Here is a 25,280-nt window from a genome sequence, read left to right on the forward strand (position 1 = left end):
GGTGGGCAACCATCTCATCCCCAGCACAGTCCTCCCGGGGGCAGCATGCACTTGGACTGATGTTTTGACCATGCAGGAAGGATCCGACTGGGAGGACCCCTCTCACCACCAGCCAAGCGAGGTCTTGGTGCTTGTTGGTGAGTTCCGGCGATGAGGCATTCTGCCAGATGGTCTGGACAGTCTGCTCAGGGAACCACCCCACAGTATCCATCGAGTATTCCGTGCTGACCACTGCCTGATGGACTTGTGGTCAAAGGTGTTGGTCTGGAAGAACTTTTCCACAAAGGACAAGGTAGTGCGGCAATGTCCAGCTGACTGGGGCATTGCGTGGCAACGGGGCCAGGCCCATCCTTTGCAAACACCAGGGACAGGTAGAACCTTGGCATGTAGTGGCACTTGGTGCTGACGTACTTGATACCTTTGCTCAATGATCAGTTTGTAAATTCAGATGTATTTGTCCATCCCCACCTCCATTAGACCCTTGAGTGAGTGAAGCTGCAGTTCAAGTTGAGATTTCTAATTTAAATCATGGAACTTACAAATGTGCAATCGATATGTCTTATGGGTTATATAAATAAATGGAAATTTGTAAAAGTATGTTAGTTAGAAAAATCATGTAAGGAATCAGAATTTGAAACCAATAATCTTTGCATATGAATATCTAGTCAGTCATATTGAATGAAATGGAAAGATTTCATAGTAAAATGATCTAAGAAATATAACTTACCTTTTTTCTCCTTCATGCTCAAATTTCATCCTCACCTCATTCTGCAAAAAATGAAAAATTATTAATAGAAACTAAACAGCAGGAGCTGAATCAAGGTCATGGATGTAAAAGAGATGAAGGTTAGCAGTGAAAAGATCTGTCAGTTAAAACAGTAACATGCAGATTTTTCAGGGACTGCTTAAGAAAGTTCGGTGGATTTGCAAATTAATCCATAACTTAAAACACTGCAGGCTTGACTTCCAAAACATTTTATTCAGTTAGCTTCTTCTTACGTAAACTGGAACTCCACCTAGATTCCCATTATTTACAAAGCCTGCCCATTTATCACTCTGTATCCCTATGTACTGATTTGATCATTCTCAAGTTCATTTATTAATCATTCACTCATGCTCCTTTACAGGAGATTTTGGTTGTGTTAAAGTTTAAGTTACACTGGGGAAAATGGAAGGCTGACCACGACAGCAATGGAATAGTCAAATCCGAAAATAATATCGCACGATTTAGGGAAACGTTGGCAGATGGGCTGATGGAGAGATGGCCAATATTGTGGAAGGAGCTTTCAAGAATCTCTTGAAGTTTCCTGGTAAAGGTAAGCCTCAAGCAGCATTTATTGGTAATGTGCCCATGATGTTCCCAAAGAGACTCACCACAAAATGCACCACAAAATGTTGTACTGAGAAAGTTTTTACTTACAATTAGATTTAAATAAGGTAGGTAGACAGCAATGTGACAGTTCCAGAGTTCTCCTGACAGGCCACCTTCCCACATTCTAACTCTTTCCCCCACCCCCTCCATTATCCTGAGTTCATAATAGAATTCCACTTTCATACATCCTAACTCTCCACAAATCTGTCAGTTCTGTGCTCTCTGACCTTCAATGCTCATACCAACAAAGCACAAACTTAAAATTCTCATCCTTGTCTTCAAATTCATCCAGTCCCCTAGTCCTTCACCATGTCTGCAACAAATTCTATCCTAGAACCATCAAAGTGCTTTATATTCCTTCAGATCTAGCTGAAAGTTCATCCTGGAACTTCCTTCAAATATCTGCTATCTATAGCTTGAGTCATCTAGATCCCAATGTCTGTAATTCCCTCCTAAAACCCCTACAAACTATTACTTCTCCGTAAGGCACATCTTAAACCTATCCCTTTGACCATGCTTTTGTCAGTCATCTAATATCTTCTGGAGAGGCTAGATCTGTTTTAGAGACTGAAGAGGCTAAGTCTATTTTAGAGACAGGAGTGGCTAGGTCTGTTTTCCTTGGAGCAGAGGAGGTTAAGAGGGGTCATGACTGAGGTATAGACTGCAGGACGTTTCTCCCCATAGGAAGACAGAAATAGAGGATATACAGTGGTATGCAAAAGTTTGGGCACCCCTGGTCAAAATTTCTGTTACTGTGAATAGCTAAGCAAGTAAAAGATGACCTGATTTCCAAAAGGCATAAAGTTAAAGATGACACACTCCTTTGCTCATTGCGGCCAAAAAGTTCTATTTTAACTTCATCAGTCCACAGGACTTGTTTCCAAAATGCATCGGGCTTGTTTAGATGTTCCTTTGCAAACTTCTAACACTGAATTTTGTGGTGAGGACACAGGGAAGTTTGGAGAAAAAGGGTGCAGAATTTCATGAAAAGAACACCTCTCCAACTGTTAAGCACGGGGGTGGATCGATCATGCTTTGGGCTTGTGTTGCAGCCAGTGGCACAGGGAACATTTCACTGGTAGAGGGAAGAATGAATTCAATTAAATACCCGCAAATTCTGGAAGCAAACATCACACCGTCTGTAAAAAAGCTGAAGACGAAAAGAGGATGGCTTCTACAACAGGATAACGATCCTAAACACACATCAAAATCCACAATGGACTACCTCAAGAGGCACAAGCTGAAGGTTTTGCCATGGCCCTCACAGTCCCCCAACCTAAACATCATCGAAAGTCTGTGGATAGACCTCAAAAGAGCAGTGCATGCAAGACAGCCCAAGAATCTCACAGAACTAGAAGCCTTTTGCAAGGAAGAATGGGCAAAAATCCCCCAAACAAGAATTGAAAGACTCTTAGCTGGCTACAGAAAGCATTTACAAGCTGTGATACTTGCCAAAGGGGGTGTTACTAAGTACTGACCATGCAGGGTGCCCAAACTTTTGCTTCAGGCCCTTTTCTCTCCTTGTTATTTTGAAACTGTAAGAGATGGAAATAAAAAAGTAATCTTGCTTAAAATATTAAAGAAATGTGTCATCTTTAACTTTATGCCTTTTGGAAATCAGGTCATCTTTTACTCGCTTAGCTATTCACAGTAACAGAAATTTTGACCAGGGTGCCCAAACTTTTGCATGCCACTGTAGATTTGGGTAAGGGATTTACAGGGGATCTGAGGGGGAACTTTTTCACCCAGTGAGTAATGAGTACAAGGAATGCAATTCCTGCGAGTGTGGTGGAAGGGGAGTCATTGGCAGCATTTACGAAGTGTCTAGATGAGCACCTGATTTGTTTAGACATATAACTTTAGAAGATGGGATTAATATGGATGGGTGCCCTCTGGTTAGCATGGACTTGATGTGTCAAATGGCCTGTTTCCATGCTGTATGACTCAATGACTTTGGCTCAGTGTTAATTTCTGTCTGATTATGCTCTGTCGATCATTTTATAACATTAAAAGGTCCTGATAAATGCAGGTTGTTATTCTTAGATGTGGTTCTGTACACAGAAAGTATGACACTTATTTGCATTTATATAGCACCTTTGCGGTGAAGGATCGCCAAGTATTTTCACAAACAGGCATAAGCAAAATAGGCAAACGTGGAAAGGAGAGGAAGGGTACAAATGAGAAAAGATCCAAGAAATTTGTTTTCCCAATTTTTTTTAAAGAGGAGAAGGAGGCAAGGAGTCAGAGAATTTTGGGGTGAGGATTTCAGCGAGTGAGCTGTGGTGGCTGAAAGCATTTCCAACAGCAACAGGTCAAAAGAATTGATTCAAGGGAAGACAGTGAACAGATAGCGTTATGAGGATTCAGCAGTCTGTAATAAAAGCAGAGGCAAATAATATTGCAGAGGTAGCAGTACAGTGAACAAACAATAGAGTCTGAAGCTAAATACAGGGTCCAGCTAGATTACAAATAATCTATTTAAGCCCAAGACATTGGACAGTGAGAAGTAAGAAACATTTGACCAAGACCAGAGAAGAAGTTCCAAAGGGCGCACCAAGACAGCCAAATGAAATGAGTTAAAATTTTTTCTTTACTCGTAATTATCAGAATCTGGAACAGTTAATAGAAACTGAGTTGTCAAAAAATTTTGGAAGTGATTTGATCAGCTACCCAATCATAAGGAACTTACAGGGTTGGAGGGAAAAATCAGGGATGGAGGACTTTTAAAGAGTCAAAATGGGTACATCTGTCAAATATCCTCAGCTATAACTTTTTATGACTTTACAGGAGTCAATGGGTGCAAACTGTTACTTCCAACTTTGTGATAAAATAAAATCCATGAATCTCTCTCTTTTTTATTGGAGAAAAGATAAGTGGACCAAATGAGGTCAATCTTTTAAAGGAGTCAGCTGTTAATACTGTGTTCCAAAACAAAGATAAAGTTTATTTTTTTATATATAAAAACTACATTTTTTTCCATAGGAAACCATTTGTAAAACTAGGAAAGGGCCTTGGTAGCTCTTCAAAATAAAAGCCAATGCTAAATAATATTCTGAATTAGAACACGCCCTTAGTGAGAAGTTAGCCAAAGTCAACTGATAATGATAACAATGGAATGCTTTGACATTGCATAAAATAACATTGACTGGTGAACTGCCATGGAAAAGAGAGGAAAGGGAGTTCCTGAGTCTCGAATACTTTAAAAGATGTGTAAATCTAACTGAGAAATTCAAAGGTAATCAGAATGGAATATAAACTGTGATTGTTTAGATGAGTAAGTACCAGAAAATGCACCAACTATAATCTTCCAGCTCTGCTGAAAGCCAGAATGATTACAACATTTTTGGATGGATTCCAGAATAAGTACACTGGCCCAAGAATGCACTCATAAGAAGCACAGCAGTATTTTCTAAAGGTCTGAATTAGTAGATTCCCTTATCCTGTGTGACTATTTCATCATTAAGATTACAGTAAACAAGTTATAACAGTGTGAAATTTTTATGCCAGATTGATTTTCTTTCACCCTTCTGTGTAATATAGGTGCCACAGGAAAGGTCATCATTTAATGCCAACTCCTTACTGCCAGTGAGAAACTGACAATAAGTCTTTTCATATCATGTAATGGTGGCGGAGAGAGTGGATGTGGTGCCTGCTTTAAACTGAATGTTATTGGAACAGTTTGGCTAGAGGCATGGCTAGTTCTGAAACAATGGATGGGGCAGCACAGCAGTCAAGTTACTGGCCTAGCAACCAGCGTTTTGAATATTGTCACAGAGACACAAGTTCAAATCCCACCATGACTGCTGAAGTATCTAAAATCAAGTAATTAAAAACAGTCAGAATAGCATTAACCATGAAACTACCATTTTGTCATAGAAACCCATCTCATTCATATTACCCTTCAGTTAAAGATATCTGCATCCTTATATGGTGCACCTCATAGGTGACAATATTTTAAATCCATTTTTGGGATCTGGGGGCATAGCTTGCAAGGCCTATGGTCATGGCCCATCTCTAAATAACCTTGAGAAAATAGTGGTAAGCCACCTGCTTGAACCACTGTAGTCCTTCCAACAATGCTGTTGGGTTGCAAGTTCCAATGACAAGGAAGGACCAGCGATATATTTCCAAGTCAGGTTAGAGGTCACGGATTTGTAAAGTGTGTGGGAGTAGTCAAGGCAAGTAATTGCAGCACATTTTCTTGATAGATCACCAGTGATATAAGGGATTGAATGTTTAGGGTGGTTGATGGGGTGCCAATTAAGTGGGTTGTTTTGTCCTAGATAGTGTTGAGCTTCTTGAGAGTTTTTAGCACTGCATTCATTTAGGCAAGTGGGGAGTATTCGATCACACTCTTGATTTATGCCTTATAAATAGTGGAAGGACCTTGAGGTGGTAGAAGCTGAGTCATTCGTTACAGGATACCCAGCTTATGACCTGCTCTCATAGCTACAGTGGCTTGTCCAGTTGAGTTTCTGCCTCCTCAGGTCACAGGCAATTTGGGATGGGCAGTAAATGCTCCTAGAAGTGTTATCTGCCTCATGCCATAACCTCAGATATTTCACCATGGCCCCATTCCACTATGCCAGCTCTTGACAAGCCAAGTGAAGATTGATTAGGGCCTGTTGCCCAAATGCCATTGCTGACCCCCATTGTCAAGGTCCACAAGCTGCACCTCTCACAATGCCCACATGTGCTTGTTGAAATAGTGTTGACTGCCTGCTCGTCAAGGGAAAGCTCCTGTATAACTTTTGACAGCAGCATAACCATATAGAGGGTGTCTGGAGTCTTCTACTACAGTTTTGTTTCTCCTTAACATGTCACAGCTCCACAGGTGCCTGGTGGTGCTATTCCAGCGAAAATTATTACTGACTGGTTTAAACTAACAAAATGACTGGTTTGTTAGTATAAACCAGCTATTAGTCAGCAGTTGGTTAATTTTATTTTTGCAAAGCAATAGGTATTGCATTACCGTACCAAGCAAGCAGACTTGGCACAGGAGTGGTGTTATCTGCCCCATACCATAATTCTAGATATTGCAGCATAGCAAGGGGTGGAGTGGGGGAGTGGTGGGTTCGGTGAACACAAAGGTCCCAACACTGGGTGGGTTTAATTCTAATTTTAATTTGTAAGCTTCTTATGTAGTTCCAGACACTGACTTTACAGTTCACCTCATCAATGTGGCTTTTGTGAAAGAGCATGCATTTCAGGGTTACTCCAAGCTAATTTGAGTGTGTGCTAGGAGGGAAACAGGTACTGTTCCAGCTGATGTTTAGCTTTTCATCTGCATCACAACTGCACAGGTGGAAGAGACTGACTTGTTTATTTGAGTTTGGTTTAAGTTGATTAGTAGCATATTAGTCAGTCAACCTGGCTGGTAAAGTTGTTATAATGTGCTTAATATAGGCAAAGTCCCCTGTTTGTGTTGATAAAGCAATGTGTTTTGAACAGAGTGGATGGTCATTTGTGTAAGTGTTAAATAGCAAGGGTGTCAATCTCCTTCCTTGGGTGGGCCATTGTGTTATGAATGCCAGCAGCCATGCTTTCATCCAAGTTCAACATTAAAGCAATGATTTTCCTCGTGTTTGGATAATACAGTCACTGACTGTGTCACAGATCTTTCACAGCCACATTCAATGATTGACAGTATCATACAGTTGATCAAAGCAACAGCAGTGATTATATTTGTCTCAAAGGCATCTTCAATGCATTGCGTAAGATTACGCACCTGGCCAATACATGAACTGCCTGACCAGAAACCAGCTTGTTTGGGAATAAATTATTTTTCTCGAATGTTAATGGTCCATTCAAGATGATGCACTCATCAAATCTACACAGTGGCAGAGCATGAAATTTGCCTGGACATTCCTTCGGTCTGAGGGCTTCCTGGTTTCTGAAGCACAACAATGCATACTTGTTTCTGAACCTTAGGCAAGCAGTCACACCTCGGGCAGTGTTGCATAGTCTCAACAACAAGTCATTGGCTGCTGGGCTGAGTTTTTTATATGTTCACTGTTCACATTATCAAGGCCTCTGACCTTGCTATTTTCCAGTTCCGCAGCTGCAAAACTGTTCTCTTCTTCTTATTTTTGGTTTCTTTTCTGCTATTTGGGGGCTTACCATTTTTACGCAGTTGATAATGCAAGCTGGTTAGTAGTTAAATTGTAGTATTGCTCGGTTACCTGCAAACCATTGCTCAGTTTTTGTGAACCTGTGGATCAAGCTTTCAGATTATGATTGTTCTGAGTTAACTCCGTCCACCAACTTTAATTCCAGAACGCTTCTCCCATTGTCACTTCCCGCACTTTGTATCTTCCACATATCATTGGTATAGGTTTAACTTGTAAAAGCAGCTTTCAAGGAAATGTTGCTGAACATTCATCTCACAAAGCTGATTGAGTTTTTTTGAGGAGGTGACTAGGAAAATTGATGAGGACAGTGCGGTAGACATGGTTTACATGGACTTTAGTAAGGCTTTTGACAAGGTCCCACATGGTAGGTGGTCTAGGAAGTTAAGGCACAAGGGATCTAAAGCATGTTGGCAAACTGGATCCAAAATTGGCCTGATGATAGGAGGCAGAGGGTAGTGGTAAAGGACTGTTTATCTGACTGGAAGTCTGTAACTAGTGGTTTACAGCAGGGTTCAGTGCTGGCACCTTTATTGTTTGTCTTGTATATAAATGACTTGGATGAGAATGTAGGTGGTCTGATCAGTAAATTTGCAGACAATACAAAAATTGGTTGAGTTACAGATAGCGAAGGTGGTCATCTAAGGATGTAGTGGGACATAGATCATCTGAAAAGTGGAGTGGTGGCAGATGGAATCTAATCCAGACAAGTGCAAGGTAATGCACTTTGAGAGGTCTAATTCTGTTAGGGCATATGGAGTAAATGGCAGGGACCTTGGGGGTTTTGATGTACAGAGACCCCTTGGGGCACTAGTCCATAGCTCCTTGAAAGTGGTGACACAGAGTAGTGAATAAGGTATTTGCTATGCTTGCCTTCATAGGCTGAGGCATTGAGTACAAGAGTTGATATGTCATGTTGCAGTTGTGCAAAACATTGGTTAGACCACGCTTAGAGCACTGTGCACAGTTCTGGTCACCTCACTATAGGAAGAATGTAGTAACGAGAGTGCAGAAGAGATTTACCAGGAGATAGCCTGGAATGGAAGGATGTGGTTATGAGGAGAGTTTGGATAGGTTGGATTTATTCTCACTGGGCATAGGAGGCTGAGGGGAGACCTTTATTTATAAGACTTCTGAGATTTATAAAATTATGAGGGCCGTGGATAAGATAGAATCTTTTTCTTGGAACAGGGGAATTTAGAACTAGAGGGTGGAGGTTTAGGTGAGAAAGGAGAAATTTAAAAGAGATATGAGGGGTAGGTATTTCACACAGAGGGTGGTGAATATCTGGAATGAGCTGCCGGAGGAGATGGTAGAGGCAGATACAATTACAATGTTTAAGCAGCACTTGGACAAGTACTTGCATGGGAAAGCTATAGAGGAATACAACTTTAATGTCGGCAAATGGAATTAGCGTAAAGCCCCATTGGGGTCAGTGTGGGCAAGGTGGGTGGAAAGAACCCGTTTCTGTGTTGTAGGTTTTTATGATTCTATGATTCTATCTAATGGTGGGGGCAAACAGTGGTGGTCATCTAAGATCAAGACTCCAGAAATATACAATACAAAAAGACAGGTTGTTTTGCTGCTGAGCTTTTCCACATCACAATGGCAAGAGTGAACTGAACTAGCTTGGTGACTGTACTGGCAAGATTTGCAGAATTTAAACCTATTGTCCTTCGTCTTTGATGCAATTCTTACCTGTTTGTTCTTGCTAGTGTCATAATCCAGCAACCTTCGGCACTTGCCCAGAGCAACCAAATCTTTCATAATCGAATTCAGGGCTTCTCGCTCATCTACAAAACAAGACAGACAACCCCAAAACAAAAATAGAATTAATTAATATGATGTAATGGCCACATACCTGAAAGAAAAATATCCTTTGGATTATAACTGACTCAATTAAAACCAAGCAGCAGCAGCAACTTGTACCATCTACAAGATGCACTGCAACAAATCACCAGGGGTCCTTAGACAGCACCTTCCAAATCCACGACCTCTACCAGCTTGAAGGACAAGGGCAACAAAAGCAAGGGAACACCACCACCTGGAAGTTATGCTCCAAGCTACCCTGACTTGGAAATATATTGTTACTCCTTCACCATCGCTGGGTCAAAATCCTGGAACTCTCTTCCTAACAGCATTGTGGGTATACCCACACCTTAAGGACCGCAGTGGTTCGAGAAGACAGCTCACCACCACCTTCTCAAGGGCAACTGGGGATGGGCAATTAAATGCTGGCTCATCCTGCGAAGCCCATATCCCTTGAATGAATAAAAAAGTCTGTCTGCTCAAACTCCTACATATTGCTTTGCTAAACACAGAAATTATTTAGAAGCATAGTGACAGTCACTAATTCAGTGGATGCCCCAAAGCATCTCCATCAGAGAAGATGTTGGCAACATGCACATTTTCCCCCTATAACTGGAGATGCTACTGAACAATCAGCAACTAATAAACAAACTGCATTCATTTCTCAACGACAATACAGGATCTTATATGCAATTTATGCATACTCAGTGGCCAAAGTGGGGAAATAAGGACAACATTATGCATAGCAACTGCCAGCAAACGGCAATGAAATAATCTGCTCTGGTGATTTTTTATAGGGATAAATAATAGCTGAAAGCCTTGTCATCTTCATAAAGAACAATGGGATGTTTACATCCATGGCACAGATTGTAGCTCAGTTAAATTTCTTTTCAAGTGTTGGGGTGAAGAATGATCAGTAGATAATAGCAAAGCCATGCTGCCACAGTGATAGAAAAGAAGTGGCAGGTAATGGCAGAGGATTAGCAGAAGATGGCAGAGAGTGCAACAGGCAACAACTCATTGAGCATGGTGGTGGGCATGACAGACAACTGTAGGGATGGAATAGGTGATTCAGAGAATGCAACAGGAAATAGTAAGCGCTGACACAGTTAAACATGGGAGTTGTGGCAAGCAATTCTGGGGAGCTACAATATAGAAATACAGCGGTATAGGAGAGGTGAAATGGGGGTTGTGACAAACTGTGGTGAGGTTGTGACCTTTGGTGAGACCATACCTGAAATGATCCATTCAGTTTCTGATTCCTTACTTAAGGAGGGACATACTTGTATTGGAGGCAAATTTGCTGATGTACAGAGGTAAGTAAGAAAGCAAGTCATGAGGACACCAGGGGTATGCATAGATAGGTTAAGTAAGTAGGCCAAAATTTGACAGATGAAGTATACTGTGGGAAGTGTGATAATAGAAGAATAGAACAGGAAAATACATGAAGCACAGGAAATTAGCACACAGGTATAGTAGGGAAAGAAAATTGATCTTATGCAAGTATAAAAGTAGGGATGTCTTACTATAACTGTACTGTATTGGTGAGGCCTTACCTGTATACAGTAGTCCAGTTTTGGTCTCATTTAAAGAAAGATTTACTTATTTTGGGGGCTCTTCAGAGAAAGTTCATTAGGTTGATTCCTGAGATGCAGGGGTTGTCCATTGAGGAAAGGTTGGCTTTAGAAGAAGGTAAATTTATGGCAACATATAGGATTACAAAGAGGTTTGAGATGATAGATGCTGAGGGGATGTTTATAGCTGGGTAATTGGGAGCACAGTTGCAGCATAATGGATTGCCTGTTTAAGATGGAGATAAAGAAGAATTTCTTCTCAAAGAGTTTAGATCTTTGGAATTCTCTAACCCAGGCAGGGATGTGGAGATTGGGTCACTGAATACATTCAAGGCTGAAATATTTTTGGACTGTCAAGGGTTATGGGCAACAGCCAGCAAAATGGAGCTGAGGCCAAGATCAGGTCAGCAATGCCCCACTCCTGTTTCTTATGTTCTCATATTTGTCATCGGTAGGCAAGTGATCAAGGGGAATTGGAAGGCAGTGGGGCGGGGAAGGGGTGGAGGAGTTAAAGACAGCAGAGGATTTATTTGAGGGATGGTCTTTCCATCTCCTCCTTTCCCCCTGGCAAAGAATTAGCACAGGCAAAGTACCTAGCTGCTAGATCCGGAAGTAGAGGCCTCTCTTAAACTGCTGGATTCTATTACAGTACCATTGTTAGAACAGTGTGGAAAACCCTCCATTGCACAAGCACACTGTACCAAACTCAAGCCAAGTTCACAGCTGGATGAATTATTCACCCAACCTTCAACATTTCATGGCCAGAAAGGAAAGTCCCTTTTATTTAATCACTAACTGAACTTTTCCTGCAGATTAAATAAATCCACTCTGATGTTTATCAGCAAATGTTCAAAGAAAACACTCTCAAGAAAAATCAGAAAGCTAAAAGAATAAAAGCTTGCACTGAATCAGTATCTTTAACAGCGTAAAACATTCCAAGGTGTTCCACAGGAGACAATAACTGACGATCAGCCAAAGAACATATTAGAACCGCGTCCAAAGCAATAATGGATTGTGCTGGGTCAGAGTTGGATAAACTCAGATTTCTCAGTTCTTCTTGGCAGTTATTAATTGATCAACACTGTCGTAGGTAAATTGCCCGCAACATTTGCCTACATGAGAACAATTAGTACACTTCAAAGTCACGTGTTATGAAGAGATTTGGGACCTACAAAGGTATCAACAATATGCTTGATAAAGTCAGGTTTTATACTCTATAGAAAAAAGTTTGTGGACATGAAAGTTTAATGAAACATCTTATTCCAAATGCAGTTTAATTTTTTTTTCAGAAATTAGTACTTTTGATGTACATTTGATTGAAGTGAAATGTGATAGATGGGCCCTGCTTTTCGATATGAATAATGGTGGGGCTAACAGAATTTACTATCCTGATGGAGTTAATTGGAGAGAAACCTCTGGCATCTGCACATAAACAGGCAAGCAGGAAAATCAAGAAGCTACTATCTGAGTGATCCTGCTTGGCTACAAGCTGTGTTGCTGCATGAGCTCATCGACAGACTTCAGTACTGGAATACAACAGCATGTCGCTGTGCTAGGGTTTGTCCACTCAAGTATGAAATTTTTTTTAATGATGTCATATACCTTAATTATAACTAAACAACCTGCCTGGAACTGGAAATTAACTTTTACAATTCTGGAGTTTCATCGTTACAGATTTACTATGATTGGAAATTCTAAAAATAAAACCCAAGACATTTCTTTTTTTTCCCCCTTTCTACTCCTGACCTCAACTTCTCTTCTGTGCTAGTTCCCAATAACCCTCAATTCTTCAGTTTTTCAAACATTTATCTATCTCCACCTTAAATATATCTCAAGATCTGGCCTCCACCACCCACAGGAGCAGAAAATTTCAGAAATTCATTACTCACTGAGAGAAAAAATTTCTACATACCTCAGTTTTAAATGACCAGCCCCCCTACTGTAGCTATGTCCCCTTGTTCATGACTCTCCCGCTAGTGAAAACATCTTAAAACTGACCCTGTCAAGCCCCCTTGGGATCTTATATGTTTTAATAAGGACACCTCTCATTCTTCTTATCGCCAAGGAATGCATACCCAAACTGTCTAGCTTCTGTTGACTGGACAACCCTCTCATTCCAGGAATTAGCCTGGTAAATCTCATTTGGGCTGCCTCCAATGCTATTATATCCTTTTTTATGTAAAGGGACCAAAACTGTACACTATTCCAGGCATGGCCTCATCAACACCCCATACAACTGTAACAAAACATCCCTATGCCCAAACTCCAAGCCCTTGGTAATAAAGGCCAACATTTCTTAACTACTTGTTGGACCTGACTGCTAATTTTTGTGATTTATGCACTAGAACATCTAAATCCCTCTGAACTTCATCATTTGTAGTCTCACTTCATTAAATAATAATCTGCCTTTTGATTCCTCATAACAAAGTGCATGACCTCACATTTCCCCCAATCACACAATCTATCCTGTTGCAGAATCACAATGTCTTCATATCCAATCTTTGTATTATCGGCAAACTTGGAAACCTTACATTTTGTTCCCTTTTCCAGATCAAGGTAAACAATTGAGGGCCAGAAACCGTCCCTGGGGTACGCCACCAGTTACATCTGTCCAGCTTGAAAAGGACTCATTTATTCCAACTCTGTTTTCTATGTGACAACCAGTTTTCAATCCACGTTAACACCTTTCCTCCAATAGCCTGGGCTCTTAACTGATGCACCACGCCTTATGTGGCACCATGTCTAAATACACTACATTAACAGGTTCCCCTTTATCAACTCTCCCTCCCACATCTTCAAAGAATTTGAGAAAAATTGTCAAACATGATTTACCTTTCATAAAACAATGATAACTTGGCTTGATTATATTCAGCTTTCCTAAATGATTAGTTACTTCCTATTTGATTATTGACTCTAGTATCTTGCCAACAGTAGATGTTAAACTAACTGTGTGTTGTTCAAAATAGCTGCGTTGCGCTATGTTGAACAAGGGAGTCACATTGGCTGTTTTCTAATCTTCTGGTATCATACCTGAATTTAGCAAGTTATGAAAAATTTCAACCAACGGGTCCATTATCTCTGCAGCCACTTCCTTTAAGACTTTTGGCACAGGCTATCGGATCTTGATGATTTGTCCTCTTTTCTGTGAGTTTCTCTAATACTTTATTTGAGATTTTTACAAATTCCTCACTGTTATTTAAAATTAGCCATCCATTACCTTAGGAAGATTTGCAGTGTCTTCCATGGTGAAAATTGATGCAAAAAATAATTTAACATATTTGCCACTTCTTTGTTTCCCATTGTTAATTCATCAGCCTCATTCTTTAGAGGTCCATCATAAACATAAACCACCTTCTTCCTACTTTAGATACTCTTGACTGTTTGATATTACACACAGGTTCTCTCACAAAATCAATGTTCTCCCTTAGATTCATAGAATCATACAGCATGGAAACGGGTCCTTCAGCCCAAATGGTCCATGCCGACCAAGATTCCCATCTAAGCCAGTCCCATTTGCCTATGTTTGCCCCATATCCCACAAAACCTTTCGTATCCATGTACCTGTCCAAGTATCTTTTAAAGGTTGTTAATGTACCTGCCTCAACCACTTCCTCTGGCAACTCATTCCATATGCTGACCACCCTCTGGGCGAAAAAGTTGCCCCTCAGGATCCCATTAAATTTCCCTCTCTCACCTTAAACCTATGCCCTCTAGTTCTTGATTGCCCAACTGTGAGAAAAAGACTGTGTGCACTGACCTATGCCCTTCATGGTTTTATTCACCTCTATAAGATCACCCATGCTCCAACCTGCTCAACCTCTCTCCATGACTCAGCCCCTCGAGTCCCCGGCAACATCCTGGTAGATCTCCTCTGCACTCTTTCCAGATTAATTACATCTTTCCTATAGCAGGGTGACTAAAACTGAACACAATATTCCAAATGTGGTCTCACCAACGTCTTGTACAACTGCAACATAACATCCCAACTTCTATACTCATTGTCCTGACTGATGAAAGCCAGCATGCCAAATGCCTTCTTCACCACTGTCTACCTGTGAAGCCACTTTCAGGGAACCATGTACTTGCACTCCTAGTTCCTTCTGTTCTGCAACACTTCCTAAGCTCTACCATTCACTACAAAAGTCCTACCCTCATTTGTATCCCCAAAATGCAACACCTCACACTTACCCAAATTAAATTCCATTCTCCATTTCTCGACCTACTTACCCAGCTGATCAAGATCTCCCTGTAAATCCTGATAACCATCTTCACTGTCTATGACACCACCTATTTCAGTATCATCCTTCTTATGAGCTTTTGAGTCTTTTGCTGCTGGATCTTACAAACTTTCTGGTTCTCTGGCTTACCAATAGTCCTTACCACTTTCTATGCTCTACTTTTCAATTTAACCTTATTCTTGACCTCCTTTGTTAACCACAGATTATACCTCTTTCTCATGGAATCCCTCTTTCTAAATAGGATAAATTCTGCTGAGTGTTATGGAGCAGTTGTTTGAACATCTGCCACTGTTCACCTATTGACCTGTCTCTTAGTTTATTTCTCTAGTCCACCTCTACCTTTATACCATTATAATTGCCCTTACTTAAGTTAAAGACAGTGCTTCTGGTCCTTTGGTGTTCACCCTCAAACTGCATCTGGAATTCTATCATATTGCGGTCAATACTACCTCGGGGATTTTTAACCACAGAATCTCTAATCAATCCTTCCCCATTACACTTGACCAAATCTAAAATAGCCTGCCCCGGGTAGGTTCCATAACATCCTCTTCTAAGAAGTGATCCCTGACACACTCCACGAATTCTTTTATAATACTCTTACCAATTTGTTTTATCCAATCAATATGTAGATTAACATTTTCCATAACAATTGCAGTTCTCTTCAAACATGCCCAAGGTAGTTCCCCATTATTGTTCCGCCCTACCAAGAGGGCGCATTTGGCGGCTATAGACTACTTCCACCCATATCTTCTTTCCCCTGCTATTCATGATTTTAACCCAAACTGATCCTACATATTTATTCACTGCCTCTATATCATGATTCAATACCATTCTGATACCTTCCTTGATTAACAAGGTTACCCAGCTTCCTGTCCTTTTTGGTTTGTTCTTTTGGAACATTGTACAATCTGGAATTTTGAGCACCTGGTCTTGACCACCCTGCATCCATGTCTCTGTAATAGCTATTAGATCATACTCATATGTTACTATCTGTGCTGTCAATTCATCTATTTTATCGCAAATCCTACATTCATGCAAGTGAAGACCCTTGAGCTTTGATTTCCTGCAGTTATTCTTCAAATATTTTTGTGGTACTTGTTGCTGAGTGCCGTTTTAGACAAATTGCAAAGGATTATTAATTTGTCCAAAAAAAATCTGTAACAATTAGGAGGCAAGAATAGCATACATATTTCATCAGGGAGATATCTTTAACATGAGGTTATGCAAAATCTTCAAATGAATAGACTGTCAGCTCTGCAAGCATGCTCTGCCATTCAATTAGATACTGTTTCACCTGAATCTCCAGCAATGTAGGTAAGGAGCATGCCATTCAAGGCCTCATGTTTGTTCCACCATTCAATGACAGCAAGGCTGACCTATTAGCTAATCCTATGTGCTTTTACTATATACCTTTCTCCCATATCCTGTAACTTAATTAGCACATTAAAATACAACTCTCTCATACTGAAAGTGCCATTTGTAGAAGCTAGTTCCATATTCAGCCACAAACAATCTGCTGGAGGAAGTCAGTGGATTGAGCAGCATCTATGGAGGGAAAGGAATTGTCAGGATTTTGGGTTGAGTCCTCAAACGTTTCCTTCCCACCTCCCATCCACCCCCCCCCCCCCAGCAGATGCTGCTCAACCCGCTGAGTTCCTCCAGCAGTTTGTTTGTTTGCTCCAGATTCCAGCATCTGCAGTCTCTTGTGTCTCTATATCTGTGTGTATTTGGACTTCCTAATTTTACTTCTGGAAGTCTGGGTTCTAACTGTTAGTCTTATCCTAGTCTCACCAGTTCTCATCCTCCTTTAATTTCTCCCTTCATAAAAACTCCATGAGCCATACTTGTGGTCACCTCCTTGACCTTGCCATCTAACAGTCCATCATCTCAATCAAAGGTAGGGCTCTCACTTCCTCAGATTACTGTCCACCCACATTCTTCCAACCCCACTTCTTCTGTGGTCATGCCTGGGAAAAGTTGTCTTCTATATCACTAATGAACAGTCAAAATTTCAGCCTTCTAGCATTTGGCCTTCAATTTCTCATGACATTTTAGCAGCTATCAATCGGCCCTACCACACATACAAACCCATATTCGATGTCCTTGTCCCCATTAAAACTATTACTCCCTGTTACACTTGTCATTTCTTCATTTATCTCTTTTTTTCTTAGTACAACAGGCAGAGACTTGAATGGATATGGTGCACAACTAGTGAAGTCATTCATCACCAGATCTTGAGGGACCAAATAAAGCAATATGAAGCCCTGCAGTTGTGTGCCAAAATTGCTGACTATTCCAAACTCATGTTTTAAAGAAAAACTGGGTCCTTTTCTTTAGTTTCTCTTCTTGAAATACCCTTGCCTCTCTCCTCCTGATACATCTCCAACGACTGTGCCTTTCTCCTCCAGGTTAATTTCCAACAATTATGAAAAGATCACTATGAATGTGATTTCTTTTTGGTCAGCTATCTCTGCAACTTCCTGAAAATCAAAAAAAAACTGCAGATGCTCTAAATCTAAAGTAAAACAAAAAATATTGGTCAGAGCCCATTGTCATTGAACCTGAAACATTATCTCTGTTTCTCTTCCCACAGATGCAGCCTGACCTGCTGAGCATTTCCGTCATTTTCTGGAATTTCCTTCCCTTCCCTTAAATGACCAGGTCAAACTTCTAAGATTTCCCCCAACCTCAGTCCTAAAGTCATATCTTTCTCTAGTTTTTCATTGAAATGCACTCTTCAAGTTCTTCCCATCCATGAGAACCATTATCTGCTCTTTTGATACTATTCCCACTAAAATGGTGACCACCAACTTCCCTTCCCAATCTCCATGTTAGCTAATATTGCTAAAAGTTAGGTGCCTCTTTCTTTCAATTCTAATGTCATCATCCAGTCTTCAAAAGATAACTCCTGACCCTTCAGTTCTTACAAAGTGATGTCCCAGCTCCAATCTACCACCTTGTTACCACCTTACCTCAAGTTCCTTGCTTAAAATACTGAAATTAGGATTCCATACCTGTCACAGTACTAAAACAATTCTCATCAAGACCACTGAATATATCCAATGTGACAGAGACAAACACAACCCATTCTTCCTTGTCCTCCTCATTCTGCATTCTTCAACATGGTTAAACAAAGGATTCTGTCCAATGCTTTTTCATCAGAATCAACTGGGTGAGACTGCAATAGCCTAGATCCACATCTTTCCAGTCACAAACAGGGAATCACCATCAAAGCTTCCATGATGCTCACTCTGTTGTCTCTGGTGTCGCCAAGTATCAATCCTTTGCATCCTCCTATTTCATATATCAACATCAGCAATATCAGTTTCCATATGTATACTGGACAATATCCACTTCCACTTCACCACCACATCCTCTCTTGACCTCTTTTCACTATTCTAAATTGCCAGACTGCTTGTCTAACACACAGTATTGGGTGAGCAATGTTAACATCTTTAGCAATTTCACTGAATAATTCCTGTTGATAAAGGCTGATAGATCAACATTAAACTGAGTGCTTCTTAAATAGAGGGCAATGTTCCAGAATATGCTTAGAGAGGAACTTTCGAGAAATTTTCTGGTAGTGACGAAGCAGATATCAAATTGAATTATAGTTTACAATGTGATATTGAAAAGCTTTAGGTTGCAGGAAGATATGGATGGTTTGTGCAGTTGAACAGAAAGTGACGAATGAAGTTTAAAACAGAGAAGTGTGATGTTATGCATTTGAGGAGGTGCAAAAGGAAGGGAATATACAATAAAAGGCAGGACATTGAGAAATGTGGATTAAAGAAGTCCCTTTAGAATTTATATCCACAGATCCTTAAAGATAGCGAGGCAGGTCAATAAAGTGATTAAAAAGAACTTAAGATGCTTTTCTTATTAACTAACCATGTCTTCTTTTCCAAAAATAAAGTTTAATCAAAAATTAGCGATTATGAAGTACAGGACATTCATCTGTCTGCATTCACGACATCTCGGATATCAATGCATTCGCTTACAATATTTCTTCTTCTCCTCAGGCAGTCCTTCAGGATTGAGGCTGAACTTGTGGGTTCTGAAGTGGCTAATGAGGCCAATGCGGGAACCACACAGTCACAATATCCTGAGTTGTTTCACTGGCATGTCAGTGGGTAGTTTCTGAGGTGCTGCACTTCTTCTACTGTTTATGCAGGGCTTTGCGTGCTCCTGATGGATGGACTCGAGTTCGCAATACAAAGCTCATTCTCCACTTTGAGGGTTGTGGGCCAGAGACTCCCAGGGATCAGTGAGAAAGTTACAGTTCTTCAAGAGGCTCTGCAATCCTGGAATCTCTTCATTCACCTGCTACGATCCCTCCCACAATATTTAACCATGCTAACATGACATCAATTTTCATTCTCAAGCATTCCAGCAATGAATTTGAGCAGGGCCCAACCCCCACAGTGTCCAATGGCAGGTTAGGCCCTAAAAAGGCCCTTTCCCCACAGAGAACTATGCCAGCAGCATCGATCTTCACTGTGTCCCACAGCAGCTTTGTAATGTGCCAGTCTGCAAAATCTGGTTGTGGATAGCTCCTTGCATTGGAAGACCAGTAAATTTTTAACAGACAAAAATGCGTCTTTTACGAAGTTATTATCTTCCAACAGCAGTCAACCTTTGTCTCAGAGTATGTCCCTGAGAACATCCCATACAGCACAGGGTCCTGAGTTATGCAGCTGGTCAAGGTGAATCTCAACAAAAGTCCTCCCTTTCTAGACCTTCTTGGCAAACGCACAATCTAAAAGGAGATAGCTGATGCTCTCATTCCCCCACAGCCATCTCCAGGACAGCATGTGATGGTATTGAGATCCCAGAAACTGATGGGGAGGGCCCTTGACCAGCCAACTAAGGTCTTGAGGTTAGTTTGAAAGTTCTGGTGATAGGGTATTCTGTCAAATGACTTTGACAGTCTGCGTGGGTAGACACGTGACATGAACCACCATCTTCTTCCCTCACAACATCTCGAGAACATTCCATACAGGCCACTGGAGACACAAGAGAATGCAGATGCTGGAATCTAGAGCAAAATACAAAATGCTGTTGGTACTCAAGCAGGTCAGGCAGTATCTGTGGAGGGAAATGGACAGTCAATGGTTCAGGTCAAGACCCTTCATATAGACCTCTATCTGACTGACGTAGACAAAGGTGTTCCTTTGGAATGGCTATGGCCCATCCTTTGCAAAATCGGGGACAGGTACAACCTGAGCATATGGTGATACTCAAGTGAGCAAATAATGTAAGAGCAGCGAGTTTATACTATAACTATATAGTAGTGAGACTACAACATGAGTACTGAGTACAGTACTGTTCACTACATGAAAATGTGGTTGCATTGGAGAGGATGCAGAAGAGATTTATGAGAATGTTTGCCAGGCCAAGAAAATTTTAATTATGAAGAAAGATTGGATGAGCTTGGGCTAAAATTGTTTCCTTGGAACAGACATGATTAGAAGAAAACTTAGTGAGCTGCATAAAACCATGAGAGGCCGAGAAGAAGTAAAAAAGGGGGAGATCTACTTCCCTTAGCTGAGGAGTCAGAAACCAGGGAGTACAGATTTAGTTGGTAGAAGGATTTGTAGGGAAATGAAGACAACTTTGTTCACTTAGAGGATGGTAGGGTTCTGTAACTCAATGCCTGAATGGATGGTAGAGGTAGAAACATCACATTTAAACTGTACTTGGGTGAGTAGCTAAACATCTGTGACCTGCAGGGCTGTGGAGGCAGTGCAGGAATGTGGGAAATAGGTAGCTGTTTTCAATTGGCACAAACATGATGGTCTGAATGGCCTTCTGTATAATAATTTTTCTTATGATTCTTTCTTTTTCAATCTTTTTATTAATTTTCAGATTAATACATATAACATTGGTAATTATACACTTAATACAAAGAGATCGGGAGGACAACCATGACATATATAATCATAAAGAATAAAAAATTTCTAGGCCCACGGTTTCTTGGTAAACGAATATATTACAAAAAGAAAGTCAAAAGGAGAAAGAAAAAGATTTATTATATATTAAAAAAACCCAAATCGAAAAATAATTGTAAGTAATAAAACAAAACAAACTAAAACAAAAATTTCAAAAGAAAACAAACTGGACTGATATGTCTCGATGAACAAAGAGCATTATTATGTTGTCAACTCCGCTCCTCTAAATTCAAAGATTATTGAAAAGCGATCTATATCATATGAAAATATTGAATAAATGGACTCCAAACTTCCTCAAATTTAAGCGAAGAATCAACAGTGCCACTCCTAATTTTTTCTAAGTTTTAAACATGATATAGTTTGAGAAAACCATTGAAAAGTGGTGGGGGGTATTGGATCCTTCCATTTAAACAAAATGGATCGCTTGGCCATTAATGTAACAAAGGCAATCATACGACAAGCAGCAGCAGATAGGTGGCCAGATTCCATCATCGGTAATCCAAAAATTGCAGTGATTGGGTGAGGTTGTAAATCAATATTCAACACAGTTGAAATAATGTTGATCTTATGATTCTATTGTCAAGTTTATGCCAGTTCTCTGCAGAACAACCAGTCAGTCCCATTCACCCATTCTACCCTGCTAACCCCTCAAATGTCTATTCAATTTCCTTTTGAAACCTTTTGATTATCTTGGCTTTCAATTCCGCCCACACCTCCTCCCACCTGTCCCCCACTTTGCAGGCAGTGAGCTCCAAGTCATTGCTACTAAATGTGTAAAAACATTCTTCTTCACATCCCCCTATATTTCTGGTGCAAAACCCAAAGCTGTGATCACTACCAGCAACAAATAGAAGTTTTTCCTTGTGTACCTCATCTAAGATCTGTAATAATCTTCTCCACCTCTATCAAATCTCCACCCAAGCTCCTTTGCACCTAAGAGGACATTTCTAGTATTTCCAATCTAACATTGTAGCTGAAATCTATCTTCTTAGGAGCCAGTCTATTAAATCTTCTCTGCAACCTCTCAACAAGTTTCACATCCTTCCTAAACTGTAGTGACTAAAACTGGATGCAAAGCTCCAGTGGTTAACTAACCCAAGGTCTATAAAGGTTCAGCATAACATCCCTGCTTTTGTATCAGAAACAACTGAGAGCTGGATACATAGAACAATACAGCACAAGAACAGGCCCTTCGGCCCATGATGTCTGCACTGAATATGATGCCAATTTAAACTGCACATCTGTATTCATGGGTCTATATCCCTCAATTCCCTGCCTGTTCATGTGCCTAAGTGCCTCTTAAATGTTGCTATCATATCTGCTACCACCACTTCCCCCGGCAGCACGTTCCAGGCATCTACCACTCTCTGTGTAAAAAAAACTTGTCACATTAATCCCCTTTAAACTTTACCCTTCTCACCTTAACATAGGGGTCTGTAACTCAGTGCTTGAATGGATGGCAGAGGAAGAAGCATCACATTTAAACTGTACTTGGGTGAGCAGCTAAACATCTGTGACCTGCAGGGTTGTGGAAGCAGTGCAGGACTGTGGGAAATAGGTAGCTGTTTTCAACTGCCACAAACATGATGGTCTGAATGGCCTTCTGTGTAATATTTTCATTACGATTCTATTATCAAGTTTATGCCAGTTCTCTGCAGATCCACCAGTCGGTCCCATTCATCCATTCTACCCTGCTAACCCCTCAAATGTTCAAATGCCCTGCAAAATATTCAAATCCATTCACCAATCCTCAATAAATGAAGCAGCCCCAAGTCCCTCCAATCCTCCACACTTTCTGAGTCATAGAGAAACAGCCCTTTTAGCACACCAAGCCCATGCCTCCCATCAACTACCCATGTACACCAATCACACTTTTTATTTTGCCCATTTTCTCAGCAGTTAAGATTTTACCAAAAACTTATGCACTAGGGATAATTTACAGTGGCAATTAACCTGCCAATCTGCATGTCTTTAGGTTGTGGGAGGAAACAAGAGCACCCAGAGGTCACAGGGAGAACATGCAAACACCACATAGACAGCACCCAAGGTCAGGAATGAACCCGGGTCTCTGGCGCTGTGAGGCAGCGTCTCTGCTAGCTAGCTTTAGAACAGTGCTAGTAAGCCTTTCATTGACTCCCTCCATCCTTTCTACTCAAAATATATCAGCTCAAACTTTGTGTTAATTTCCATCTGGCATGTCTGGTCACGCCCACACTGGATGGAACAGAACATAGAACAGAGAACAGTACAGCACAGGAATAGGCCCTTTGGCCCACGATGTTGTGCCGAACTAATTAACATAATTAAGTGCTTAACTAAACTAGTCCCTCCGCATACATGAGGTCCATAATCCCTCATTTTCTATGTATTCATGTGCCTATCTGAGAGCCTCTTAAACACTTCTATCATATTTGCCTCCACTACCACTCCTGGCAGCACATTCCAGGCACACATCACTCTCTGTGTAAAAAAAACTTGCCCCCTCTCACTTTAAATGCATGCCCTCTAATACTCGACCCTGGGAAAAAGATACTAGTTGTCTACTCATTATGCCTCTCATAATCTTATAAACTTCTATCAGGTCTCCCTTCATCCTCCACTGCTCCAGAGAAAATAACACAAGTTCGTCCAAACCTCTCCTCATAGCACATGCCCTCTAATCGAGGCAGCATCCTATAAGCCCCTTCCGCATCCTCTCCAAAGCCTCCACATCCTTCCTGTAATGGGATGGCCAAAATCAAATGCAATACTCCAAATGTGGCCTAATCAGAGTTTTATAAAGCTGCAGCACAACTTCCTGTCTCTTGAACTCAATGCCTCGACTAATAATGTCAAGCATGCCATATGCCTTCTTTACTATCCTATCAACTTGTGCAGTCACTTTCAGGGAGCTATGGACTTGGACCCCAAGATCCCTCTGTACATCAATGCTGTTAAGGGTCCTGCCCTTTAAGGATAAGGAAGCTTTAATACAGGCCGTCCCTGGGGAGTGAAAAGGTTCTGCTTTACAGACGTCCTTAAGTCAATTTTGTCTATGTCACAAAACACACAGAAATCACCTAATGTGATAACCTCACCTCCACAGTATTGTGATGAATGGTGTCAAAAACACACAAGACTGATAAGAAAGAACAATTACTAAAAGTGGAGAGACATAGGAAATTAGTCCTGCCGTTCGAACTTTTGAATTTAATATTATGGGAGCTCACTCGTATCTATGGGTGTCCATAAGTCAGATGTTTGTAACCCGGGGACAGCTTGTATACTTATCTTGCTCTATTTCTTGAAAAATCCCATGATGGAAGACTGAAGTGAACATAGAACGCTACAGCACAGTACAGGCCCTTCGGCCCACAATGTTGTGCTGATATTTTATCCTGCTCTAAGATCTATCTAACCCTTCCCTCCCACATAGCCCCCTATTTTTCTGTCATCCACGTGTCTATCTACGAGTCTCTTAAATGTCCCTAATGTATCCCCCACAACCTCTGCTGGCAGTGCATTCCACACACCCACCACTCTCTATGTAAAAAAACTTACCCCTGACATCCCCCTTATACCTTTCTCCAATCACCCTAACCCCTCGTGTTAGCCATTGTCGCACTGGGAAAAAGTGCTGTACATTCTTGCTGTGCAAAGATAGCAGCCAGTAATGTAAGATCCTGGAGATAGCTACAGACATTTTTATGTGACATGTGTTGAGGGTGGACTACATCAAGTCTGTAGCAGAACTCTAAGCTATTCTTCAAATTTTAGCTTCCAGCTGGAACTCACAGTTGAAAACCCAGATTCCCATTTCATTCAAAATGACACACCCACTAACAAAGCAATTAACTGCTAAATTGTGAAGTAAAATTTTGGTTCGAAATAGAACAAAATTAATGGAATTAGAAAATGTGTGACATGTGACTTGTATTAAAGTAGCAGTCGAATTTTTTTTTTAAATGGTACAGGTAAAAGCAAGAGCAAAGCAGTGCAAAGTCCAGCTGTAGTTTCTGCAAGAATTGTGAAGAGGGATATAAATATAATTTAGAGAATTTTCCATGACTGCTCCTGCCTTCATCCCTTTGGGAGGCTACTATCTATTGAAATGGATCCCACTTCCCACTCTGCTGTTGATATAAGAAAGATTTTGGCTCCTATCATTGATCCTACAGGATGTGTTCACATTTACTCTTGGATAAACAGACTACTATGGAAAACATGGA

The 25,280-nt window shown here is 40.8% G+C and overlaps 1 protein-coding gene across 1 annotated transcript in view; it reads right to left on the reverse strand.

Moving 5' to 3' along the window:
- LOC127574450 (mitogen-activated protein kinase kinase kinase 3-like) overlaps window positions 1-25,280 on the reverse strand; it is a 95,264-nt gene that overhangs the window by 41,996 nt on the left and 27,988 nt on the right. Inside the window, 3 exon segments of the mRNA XM_052023466.1 lie at window positions 728-768; window positions 2,851-2,907; window positions 9,199-9,293. Coding sequence (XP_051879426.1) covers window positions 728-768; window positions 2,851-2,907; window positions 9,199-9,293 — 193 coding nt within the window.

This window comes from Pristis pectinata, chromosome 9 (genome assembly GCF_009764475.1).
Source record: "Pristis pectinata isolate sPriPec2 chromosome 9, sPriPec2.1.pri, whole genome shotgun sequence".
NCBI lineage: Eukaryota > Metazoa > Chordata > Chondrichthyes > Rhinopristiformes > Pristidae > Pristis > Pristis pectinata.